We start from the raw sequence: 12,501 nt of genomic DNA, 5'->3' as shown, positions 1-12,501 counted from the left end.
TTTCTTTCTTTCTTTCTTTCTTTCTTTCTTTCTTTCTTTCTTTCTTTCTTTCTTTCTTCTCTTCTCTTCTCTCTCTCTCTCTCTCTTTCTTCTTCCTTTCTTTCTTTCTTTTTTGGTTTTTCGAGACAGAGTTTCTCTGCGTAGCTTTGCACCTTTCCTGGAGCTCACTTGGTAGCCCAGGCTGGCCTCGAACTCACAGAGATCCGCCTGGCTCTGTCTCCCGAGTGCTGGGATTAAAGGTGTGCGCCACCACCGCCCGGCTTGACCTAAAGTTTTTTTTTAACATACACTGTTTATAAATTCAGTGGGATAATAGACAAATAAGTGTGTGTACTCAATTCAATAAATGTTATTTTATTAGAGTAATCATTAAAATTTAGTTTTAATTGTTTTTGGTGATTCCAAAATAATTTAAATTTTAAATTAGTTTAAGTTTCAATAATAGTTTTAATGTTTAATACTAACTAAAATTGTTAGATTTAAATGTTTATATTTTAGTATTCATCAAAATTAGACATTACTCTTTAAAAACAGGTAAATACACTGATTATTAAAAAAAACTTCTTTCTCCATTTGTCATATTTACTTCATTTTGTCAGTTGATACCTCAAGAATTGAGTTGCTGGGACGAAAGCTGTGTGGCCCTGAAATTTAGATGATGTTCCCATTCAAAATTCATTTTGAAGCAGTTTTCTTCTTGCCTTCACTTAGGTATCTGGAAATGCTCAAAGACCCCAATGTGATCAAAACTCAGGATGTGTTTACAGTCATCCGCTACATCTCATACAACCCATACGGGAAGAGCATGGCCTGGAACTGGATACAGCTTAACTGGGACTATCTGGTCAACAGGTGGGAGATCAGATAATGGCTCCTTGATCCCTTGTGTGACACTCTCTACAGGTGCCTTCTTTTTCTGACTTTCTCTGACTGCTGTCCCATACCAAAATGGTATATCGCCAGAGGTAAAGGACCAGAGCACTGTCCTTCCTAAGACAGTTTCTTTCTTCCTAAGAAACTACGTTTCTTAGGCAACAGCACTTTGGGGGTGAGTGGGTAGAGATCTGGCATATGCACCCCTGTCTCTCTCTCTCTCTCTCTCTCTCTCTCTCTCTCTGTGTGTGTGTGTGTGTGTGGTTTGTTGGTGCTGAGGACTGGAGGATCCAGGCCCTTCTGTCTTCTAAGCAGAAAGCACACGCTCTATGACTGACCTACCTTTCTGCCTAGCGACAGCAGCTTGGGAAATGGGAACTACGGATGGCAGAGCAGAGCAAATGAGATGTTTCCCCGAGCTTCTCATTTCTTTGGCCCCGAGCAGAGGATGTGCTGCCGCTCTTGGCTCTGGTCCTCTAAATGCAATGCTCAACTTCTGTTAAAAAGGACACTTCTTTGGCTGACTATAAAATAGAATATAGGCTAAATGTATTTCCCAAACAAGCGTGTACACACTGATGAAAGGTCAATCCACCTGTAAGCCTCCCGTTAGGAAGTCTCCTTGTCGTCTATATGAACCTTCCCTATCAATGGCAGATGGTCATTACTGTCCCCTGAGAAACACAGTCACAGGGATGACTTTACCCCCTCTTTTCTCCTGGCAGATCACCCCTGCCATCGTGTCTGTTTATATTCCCTTTCCTTCTGAGATGCACATTGTGTCTCTGGCTCTCAACTGAAGTTTTCTACATAGCTTTTGCCTGTTTATGATAGATTTTTGCCTTTTTTGTTCTTGTGACTAGTGAGAGTCACCGTTCAACTATTTCTTTTTGTTTCTTTGTTTTGTTTTGTCGAGACAGGGTCTTTCTGTGTAACCTCCTTGACTGTTCTGGAACTCACTATGTAGACCAGGCTGGCCTTGAACTCAAAGGAATCCACCTGCTTCAGTCTCCCAGTGCTGGGATTAAAGGCATGTGCCATCACTGCCTGGCTATATTCATCCATTTCTAAACATTGGTCTGAGGACATGTGCACACATGAGCTCATATCTGAGGTTCATCTGTCTATAACTATTTCAGTGAAAGGCTTGGTTTGGACTGAGTAAATCTATTCAACAAGAATGTATTATCTGGGACTGGAGAGGTGGCTCAGAGGTTAAGAGCACTGACTGCTCTTCCAGAGGTCCTGAGTTCAATTCCCAGCACCTACATGGTAGCTCACAACCATCTATAATGAGATCTGGCACCCCCTTCTGTATACATAATAAATAAATAAATAAATAAATAAATAAATAAATAAATAAATAAATAAATCTATCTATCTATCTATCTATCTATCTATCTATCTATCTATCTATCTATAATGGATTATCTGGGCCTATGAATTCATCTTGTGTGAGAAGTACTTTCCATTTAGAAAGATGGATGCTTAAGGATGCCTACTGTGTGTTTTGTGTTAGCTGAAAGACCACTAGTCTACATACACTGCAAGAAATTTATATAAATGAAGCACAATATTTACTTTTAAATTGTTGTGAAAAGATAAAAGTATCTTTTGTTTATTATACACTTTTAACAATTGATAAGTAGAAAAAATAGATTTTACTTTGCAATAGAGACCATAAACATCTGGCTTTAAAGTAAGCATATTAGATGATATAAATTAAACTCATTTCCAAGGACAATGGATTGATTAACCATTGTCAGAGCTGGACCCATAAGCCTTGCCCAAAGCTTTTAAGATTTCTTCATTGTCTGATGCTCTAACTTTTATGAGATATTATTGCAAATGGCCCCAACACAAGATCATATAATAACCACATGTTAGTTACACAAAAGGCAATATTAATTATATTTGGTTTGAAGAAATAGAATTTCCCTATGAAAAATTAATGAGACAAGATATATATAAATGAGCCAAGCTTTATTCATATATTTCTAAACTTTTGAATGATTTCTAAATTTTTGATTGAGTGATATTACTGTCTCTATTTTTGAACAATTTGTTATTACCCTTTGTGGTCGATATATTGTGTACCCTAATAAACTTATCTGGGGTCAGAGGACAGAACAGCCACTAGATAGACATAGAGGCCAAAAAACAGTGGCACACACACCTTTAATCCTATCACTTGGGAGGCAGAGATCCATCCAGATCTCTGTGAGTTTAAGACCACACTGGAAACAGCCAGGCATGGTAACATACACCTTTAATCTCAGGAAGTGATGACAGGAAGCAGAATGGTATATAAGGTGTGAGGACCAGGAACTAGAGGCTTTTAAGCTTTTAGGCTTTTGAGCAGCAGTTCAGCTGAGATCCTTTTGGATGAGGACTCAGAGGCTTCCAGTTTGAAGAAACAGGATCTGCTGAGAAGTTGGTGAGGTGAGGTTGGCTGTGGCTTGTTCTGCTTCTCTGATCTTTCAGCATTCACCCCAATACCTGGCTCCCAGGTTTTATGTTAATAAGACATTTTAAGATTCATGCTACAACCCTCAGATAAATTTTTTCTCTCAAGCTTTTTTTATGTGACCTTTATAACTGCTATTTGCCAGCCCACTGCTGTGCTCTCTAGTTTGAGCCTTAATCACAAAGCTCCAGTGTCTGTGGGGGATGACTCTTTGTCCCTGTGTCTTCTAAACCCTTAGGAGAAACTATGAAGCCCAATAGGTCTGTAGTGGGGTTTGACCAAGTTTGATTTTAGTTTGTTACAGATGAAAAAAATTCAATAATTTTGACATAATGAACATGGTCTAAACACTTAAACATTATCTCGAAACAGCTCAATAAGCACTCATAAGTTTTGAATACATCAAAATAATTTCCATATGATATAATATTAGGCATATAAATATGAAGTTGAAGTAGATGACCTCATCTAACTTTTTCAAGCTATTTAAGTTATACTTAAGCCGGTGGTGGTGGCACACACCTTTAATCCCAGCACTCCAGAGGCAGAGCCAGGCAGATCTCTGTGAGTTCGAGGCCAGCCTGGGCTACAGAGTGAGTTCCAGGAAAGGTGCAAAGCTACACAGAGAAACCCTGTCTTGAAAAACCAATAATAATAATAATAATAATAATAATAATAATAATAATAATAATAAAGATATACTTAAACTCTTACTATAGTTTTAACCATTTTGATGGAGACACTACGGCGCGTTTTCTCCTATCTCCTGCACTTCATATGCTAATGGGCCCCTGAGATAAACATAGTTTGCTCCTGTGTAGGTAGTGTTCACACAAGTATTTGCAGCTTTTATTCGATGTATTTGTTCCTAGCTCCCAAATATTTCTTTTAATTTTTGGTCACTAAGAGTAAAATAACAATAATTCAGAAATGACAAGCCATTCAAATAACTGTGACTTGCGATTGGCACCCATTGTTAGAAGTCAAAGACTCTCACTTCAGCCACAAGCATATTTCCTTTTTTAAAATTCCCATCTTCCTCTTACAGAACTGATGTGTGTGGTTTTCAGAGGCTGCGACGATAATAAGAATGTTGAAGTCATCTGTCATAGAATCAGTCAGAAATAACTTCTGCTGTCTGTGTTTATCATTCCTAAACCACTTCTTGGTGGCTGCTTATTTGAGACACACAGAGCCATGTTATCCACATGGTTTTAGGATTTATTCTTTTCGTGTCCTATTGCTACTGAATGAAAGGATTTTAGCATTTCTGATAAATGACGTTTATAGTAACTGCCTGTTTTCCCAGTATGTTCCTAGACTAAGTGTTGTTCTTAAATATCCTCATTAATATCTCATTTTATTTCTATATTTTAAAATTTTCTCTTATTTTTATGTGTATGGATGTTTTGACTGTTTGTATGTATGTGTGCCACATGCAATGTCTGGTTCCTGGGGAAGTGAGAGGAGAGTGTCAGATCCTTTGGAACTGGAGTTACAGACAGTTGTGAGCTACCTTGAGGGTACTAGGAATTACACCTTGATCTTCTAGAAGAGCAGCAAGTGTTCTTAACCACTGAGCCATCTCTCTAACCCCTAAAACCTCATTTTAAAGTATGATTCTTTTGTCTAGCAAGTCTTGTAGCACACATGCTGTGTGCTAGGTTCCATCATTGGCATTGGAGCTGCAATAGAAAGAGAGTTGGGTCCAGCTCTCTCTCTCTCTCCTTGCAGAACTTAAGACTTTGGTGAGAGCAAATAGTCAAGAATTATTAAGTTAAGCAGTATTAAATCAAGAATTTCACAAATAAATGTATACACCTGTAGTACCTACCCCGAAAACAGACTCAGAGTACACCAAAATAATACAAAGGGGAAACCAATCAACTTGAAAGAAGTTGGAGGCGAGGTCTTCCTAAGGAAGTGTCAGCCCACATGAAAGAAGGGCAGGAAAAAATTGGGGAAACAGAGACCGAAGTATCTTGGCTGAGGCTACCAGGAAAGAAAGGGATGAGTGTTAAAAGGAGCAGAGTCTTGTTAAAATTTGACTTTTATTCTAAGAGCAATGATGAGTCTGTCATTGGAAGTTTGTAATACAGTGAAATGATGGGTTTATGTCGAAAATGAGTGCTTCTAGCGATAACCGGGAAGCATGGGCACCAGGGAGATCAGAGTGGATTTGGGAAGCACACAGTTACCTTCTGCTCTAGTCCCAGCAAAGACAATGGCCAGCTGGCAGCAAAGACAGTGAAAAACTGGACCATGGCGTGATGGTGAAGATGGAGGACCCACAGAACAGAGGGAGTTTGAAAATAAATGAGGACAGTGCAGAGACACATGTTGGCGCCCATCTCGGTTTCCTAGTGGCTTTACCTAGCAGGACTGCTTAGAGGTTGATTGGACCACGGGCCTGGGTACCAGCTGTTTGGAAGCATCTACACTTGGCTGTATCTAGCAAGGGGAGCTCTTTTGACCCTCCCCTTGGCATTGTTATAAAAAGCCCTTTGGAGCCTGGTGGTGGTGGCGCACACCATTAATCCTAGCACTGGGGAGGCAGAGGCAGGTGGATCGCTGTGAGTTCGAGGCCAGCCTGGTCTACAGAATGAGAGCCAGAACTTGTTTCACAGAGAAATCCTGTCTTGAAAAAACCGGGTGGGGCGGGGAGGGATAAAAAAGCCCTTTGGAATAATGTTCTGGGCCACCCATAATTCTGGCTCCAGAGGACGCTGATGACTGGCCTCCACAAGCTCCTGCACTCGTAGGCACATACCCTTCCCCACCACATACACATAATTAACAATAGTAAAACTGAAACTTTATTAAAAAGAGTATTCTAGAAGAGTGATAAGGGATGACTCCAAGTGTGCAGAGCCAGCAAGAGTCTGTAGCAAAATTTCATGACAAGTTTGACAAATATGGAAGGGGAAACAACCAAGAGAAATGCCAGATTAAAAAGGAGGATCCTTCCTTTTCTTCTTTTTTAAAAAATTCTTTATTAGTATTATTTTACATGGATTGGTGTTTTGCCTGCATGTATGTCTGTGTGAGGGTGTTGAAACCCCTGGGCATGGAGTTACAGACAGTTGTGAGCTGCCATGTGGATATTGGGAATCAAACCCAGGTCCTCTGGAAGAGTAGCCAGAGCTCTTAACCGCCGAGTCATCTCCTCAGGCCCCCATTTTTCCCTTTTGTATATTGAAGATATTTTAATGTATCTAATATTTAAATGCTGATGAGAAAGTCCCAGTATGTGGAACAAGATTAAGTTTTTTTTTTTAAAGCAAAGTTTTTGTTTTTTAAGTAGGAAAACAGGCAATCAAAGCTGAGGTATGAGGAGGGGACAGGCCTGTGTAAGAGTTACTTTGTATTTCTCTCTATAGTAGAAGGCAAAGGCATCTTTAGGGGAGGGGGAAGGATGGACCGTGTTTTGGAAGAGAAAACATTTGAAAAAGGCAGATTGAACGGAAAAAAATTAAAGTGTTGGCCAGGGAATGGAGGGGAACTATTAATGTGGGATTATCATTTGATATTTATCCGTGAATATACAATGAGTCAGGTGACTTCTCAAGCCAGAACTTGACCACCTGAAACAACCTGAGAAGATAAACAGCTGACTCCATTCCAAGTTATGGTTTTGCTAGACAAGAATTATTACAGTACAAGGGAGCTCAGGGTTTAATTAAAAGTGTAATTGAGCATGAAGCCATCATATCTCAACTATGTAAATAAATACATGGAGCATAAAAGAAAGGTCTTATGGTCCAGTAGAAACTGACATTGGAGAGTCAACGGACCAGAAATCCAGGCTAGGCTAAGAATGGTCAGAGTGAAAACTGAAAAGCATATTTTGTTGTAAAGAGCACACAAATGAGTGATTCGGATGCAGGTTTAAAGTGATTGCAAGGCACTATGGGAATTGGATGGCTAAAGTGGAACATGGAAAACATGACTGGAAATATGCTCAGGAAACCAAGGAGATAACATACTACATTGATCATGTGGGAATGACTTGGCATGGCAGCACAGCTCAGAGCAGAGAGAAAGGTGAGCAGAAAGGTTGGTGCAAATGTATATCCCACATGGAAGCAAGTAAGCAGGAGGGATGGAGATGTGCAGAGTGGGGGCAGAGAAAAGGTCTGGACAGCAAACACAGTGATGGGAAGCCAGAGGCCGCATTTGCTGGCAAGGGTGGAAGCGACTGTGAGGCAGAGAGTGTCACTCAGTGCCTAGGAGTCACCTTTTGAGTAAAGACTGAAGAGTGAGGCCTAAGAGTGGTGGATGGAAATGCAGCTGTGTCTGTGGCGAGGCTGGGTATTGGCTAGTGCACAGAGGTTTGCATCTTTTCATCCCTCTGTAGATGATTTTCTAAACAGTCTTATTAAATAAAAAACACAGAGCCAAATATAGGGGTGAAACTCTTAGAGATCAGGGAAATAGTGAGAGCCACCAACCAACCTTCCCTCACCAGCTCTGTAGCTCCCCAAAGTGAGCTACTTCCTGTCTACCTGTGCCTTTATTGCCTTGCTGTTCTACCCTCTCATTGGCTCTTAGCCCAGCTACCTCACTTCCTTGTCACTGTCTGTCTGTACAGACCTCCAGGTCTCTATGGTTGGTACTGGGATTAAAAGTGTGTGTCATCACGCTTGGCTCTGTTCTGTAGTATGACCTTGAATACACAGAGACCCTGCCTTATGAGTGATGGGATTAAGGGTGTGTGCTACCACTGCCTGACTTCTGTGTTAACTTCAAATGACTTGCTATTTCCTCTGATCTCCAGGCAAACTTTATTTATTAGCATACAAATAAAATATTACAACATTTCAGCACAAATAAAATATCACCACATCCCTCTGCTGATACCATCTCAGCATATTGCTCCCTTTTAGCACTTTGCAATGGTTCTTTACATAGAAGAAAGGTTCTGCTTTCATATATATTACAACTATTTTTTCCCCAAGTTGCTTTTAATTTTGTTTACAACAAGTTCTCCTCTAGAGCATAAAACTTTTAAAAATAGGATAAAGCAAACTTTATCTGCTTCTGTCTTCCACTGTGTTTGTTTTTGGTGTATAATAGTTCTAGAGTATAAACTTTCTCCTATTGATTTATATATAGATATATTTTCCCATTTCCCTCCCCCAATATTTCAGTGGTCAAATTTTATGCATAACTTTGTTGGGTTTCTTTTTTTTAAAACACTGTGATTAGTTGTGATGGGATTTGTATTTCCATCTGTAAGGAGTGAAGGAAGTCCTGTGTGAGTGAAGTCCTAAGGGAATGCATAGTGTTGACGTGGGTTAGTCATACGTAGAGGTTGTCTTTACCCAACCACCTGTTAAAATTGGTCATTGATGTTTCCATGCTGAGAGGCAGCAGGGCCATTAAGGAATAATTAGTTCAGTTGGTACAGCCGGTGCTTGCCTAACATGCACAAAGCCCTGGGTTCAATTCCCCAGCACTGTAGCTGAGTTTTCCTGGTCCTGTCTGTCCCACGGTCAGGACAAATCTCTCTCACCTGACAGTCCCGCAGCTAAGTAAACACACAGAGGCTTATATTATTTACAAACCATATGGCCTAATGGCTCAGGCTTCTTTCTAGCTGTTTTTATATCTTAAATTAACCCATTTCTATTAATCTATAAGTTGCCACATGGCTCGTGGCTTACCAGTATCTTAACATGTTGCTTCTCATCACGGCAGCTGGCAGCATCTTCCTGCCTCAGCCTTCCACTCCCCAGAATTCTCTTCCCTCTTTGTCCCACCTATACTTCCTGCCCAGCTACTGGCCAATCAGCATTTTATTTATCAATCAATCATCCACAGCACAGCACCTCATAAACCAGAAAAGGTGATGTGTGCCTGTAATCCCTGTACTCAGAAAGAGGAGGTGGGAGGGTCAAAACTTCAAGTCATCCTCAGCTATATGACCAGCTGTAAGCTCAGGGCCAGCCTGGGCTCCATGAAATCCTAGCTCAAATTTCCTTTAAAATTCAAAGGTAATTAGAGAATGATTGTTATGAAGTATTTCACACATCCCAGGTCCTCACATGTGCCTCTATGTACTTGCGTGCTCCCGGGCTGCTTTCCTCAGGAGCTGAAGCAGTACAAGGCACTTATCAGAAGCCAAGCGTCGGCTAGTGCTCCTTCTTTACATGGAACCCAGTCAGAGGTGTTCCATTACAGCAACAAAGGATAGACAAAGACAGTCAAGCCATTCCCCTTTATGATCTAGTTTGACGTATTACTTAGTGTTTTGTTGACAAGAATTAAGCTGTGCATCTGTACCTAGTTCTGAGGGAGGCTGGGAAGCACTGTCATTGTCTGTGTACCCTTGTACCCATGAGGAAGGGAAGGATTTGAGAGATACAACAAGCAGCCTACCGTGTCTGAGAAATGGAATGAAATCTGTATGCAAAGAGAAGTATGGACTTTATAGACATTACTCCCGAATATGATTATAAAAAGTGTTTGCTTTTTAAATTTTTATTGGTTGTGTGTGCGCGCTGGACAAAGGACAACTTCCAGGAGTCGGTTTTTTCTTTCTGCTGGGGAATTTCGGATTGAACTCGGGGCACCGGGCTTGCATGGCTGCCGTGTCTACTCTCTGAGCCATCGTGTTTTCTGACTGTGTTTAGCTTCTTTTGGAAACTACTTCACACTCACACACACACACCCCCCACACACACATCTTTTTCATCTAGAAAAAAAAGATTTCATGCTGGGACACTCATATTCTGTTCTACTCCGTTCCGTTTCCCTGCAGATTCACCATCAATGACAGATACCTTGGCCGGATCGTCACCATTGCTGAACCCTTCAACACAGAGCTGCAGCTCTGGCAGGTATGGAGACAGGGCCCTTTCGACTTGTCCAGAAAGGAGCAAGCTTAAGCTTTTCTCCCTAAGAGATGTCGTCATGTCTCCAATAAAATCCCAGACACAAGAAGAAAGAGAAACCCCTTCAATCTAATCAGTTATACACTGCTTTTCTACTAACCTGAAACATGACTCAAATGAGAAAGAGGTTTAAAAACTGAGAAATGTAAGGCCCGGGAAGTCGGGGACTGGCTGGCAGAAGTGTGTGTAGCGTGTCTCTCCTATCTGGGTAGCGGTCGGTGACTCTGGGATAAGCTGGTTGAGATTTGAGTCCATTCAGAATTGATAGTTTGGGAATTTTGAAACTAATCCTAAATCTCTGAAATCTCAGTGAAGAAAAAAAAAGTATGTCTATTAATATAGGACAAAGAGAGCTGTCATGAAGTCTCCATGTCTGTGTATTAGATATTGAGACATTTAGATTGAGATGTTTAGATTCTTGCATATGTTAAGAATCATAGTAATCCTTAGTTTTGAAATTGGCAGATAATACTCTGGCTGGGTTTTAGGGGGTTTGGAGGGTAGGAGCTCATTGAAGTATGCTGGAGAGAGTCTTTTCTTACAAGTCTTTTAGGAAATGAACTGAAAGTATAGGAACTTCTCCAGACCCCTAGAGTAAAGAGGCTGGAGAAAAACCATTATGCCACAGACCACAATGTCCCTGGGACACTTTGGGAAATGCACAGACAATAGAGGAATCCACAGAAGTGGATATGGGAACCATGGCACAACGCCCTCTTTCCCTATCATAGCCTCTTGTGGTTAAACAGGCTCTCAGGAGCCCAAAGCCGAGAGGCGTGATTGCTCATGTGCCTGGCAGGCTCGCTGAGTGCTACACCAGGAGCTGCTGTCCTAACAAATTCCCAAAGGAAGAAACCAAGTCCGTTTCCAAATGGAATTCCTGAAGAGGTGGACTTCAAGGGGTCCTTCGAATTATTGCCTTCTCTTTTCTAGATGGAGAGCTTTTTTGCAAAATATCCAAATGCTGGAGCAGGAGCGCAACCCAGAGAACAAGTATTGGAAACAGTGAAGAACAATATTGAGTGGCTAAGACAAAACAGACAGTCCATAAGCAACTGGTTTAATAACCCGTCGAAGGACAGCTAAGGCATTTCATCTTGTGAATCTGCTGTGCCGTGGAGCCTGAGGTGGCCTGTTTTACAGACCGCAGAGGGAACCTTCGAAACGGGTTCTGCTTTTGCTAAGTACTGTGTTTATGTCTCGCAAAGCTTTTAAATTATTCCTCTCTGTTTTTGAAGGAAGATACTAATAGAGTATTTAATACACTCAGGGATCTCTGCTAAGTGTACTTCACAGGAATGTCTTTATAAACTGTAGGGTTTAATAGTCACATTAATGTCTTTAAATATCATTCCTTGTATCTTAAATCTGTGAAAATAGAACAATTTAGTCCTAGCTTTACATTTTTAGTACCAAAGAAACACCACTTAATCTTCTCTCTTGATTGATTTTTAAAGTTTAAATACCAGTACTTGCGGGACATATTGCCATCTTAATCTTTATTTTATTATTCAGAATTACATAGACCTAATATCATTTTATTCACATATGTCTCATTGCTTTAAGTCCTACCAAAGTAACCTTGGCTTAAGTTTTGCTCAAGGATTGAATGAATGAGCCAAAGAAATGATTGACTGTTGCCTTTGCTCTTACAAAATCAGACAAAGCTGTATTCTTTTTTTAAAAAAAATAAATTTAAAGTATTACCTTGAAAAAAAATTGTTTCCCAGTGTAACCTTATTCTTTAGTAAACATAATGGCACGTTCCCCAAATAATTTAACACATTATAAGTATGCATCAAGAACGTGGCCTTGGCCACGCATGATGCTCTCCATTTCTCTTGATGCATACAAAGTTCCTTCAAATGCACTATGAAATTAGTGGGAATGGAGTGCTTAACTGTGCCCTGTGGATTTTATAGGGAAAAGTGAAAGTAATTGGAAACTGTTCAGGAAGGAGAGAAGGTGGATTATTCTATAAAAGTAAAAGGACTTAAAATTTAGCTTTGCCCTCTCTAGCAACAAATGTGTGAAAATGGAGAAAGTCTAGGTTGTCTCCAGCATAGATGCATATCTAAGGATATGTCTTCTTATATAGAAATTTGACCTATAAGTCTTTAAATCCAAACCCATATAGAAAACCACTAATACAATGTATATATGTAGGCCAATGAGATGGCTCAGTCTGCCAGCCTGCATTCCACCCAAAGGTTCCACAGGGCAGGAGGAAAGGACTGATACCTGTAGACTATCCTCTGACCTTCA

General features: G+C 40.5%; 1 protein-coding gene across 1 annotated transcript in view; it reads left to right on the top strand.

Moving 5' to 3' along the window:
* LOC114682663 (glutamyl aminopeptidase) overlaps positions 1 to 11,955 on the top strand; it is a 73,733-nt gene extending 61,778 nt beyond the window's left edge. Inside the window, exons 18-20 of the mRNA XM_028856632.2 lie at positions 712 to 852; positions 10,104 to 10,182; positions 11,170 to 11,955. Of these exons, the coding sequence (XP_028712465.1) occupies positions 712 to 852; positions 10,104 to 10,182; positions 11,170 to 11,322 (373 nt within the window). The 3' untranslated portion in view covers positions 11,323 to 11,955. The remainder of the gene's footprint in view (positions 1 to 711; positions 853 to 10,103; positions 10,183 to 11,169) is intronic.
* Positions 11,956 to 12,501: the final 546 nt, after the last annotated feature.

This window comes from Peromyscus leucopus, chromosome 6, assembly GCF_004664715.2.
Source record: "Peromyscus leucopus breed LL Stock chromosome 6, UCI_PerLeu_2.1, whole genome shotgun sequence".
NCBI classification, from domain to species: domain Eukaryota; kingdom Metazoa; phylum Chordata; class Mammalia; order Rodentia; family Cricetidae; genus Peromyscus; species Peromyscus leucopus.
Note: the sequence above shows the minus strand (reverse complement) of the source record. Positions and strands in the feature narration are given on the sequence as shown.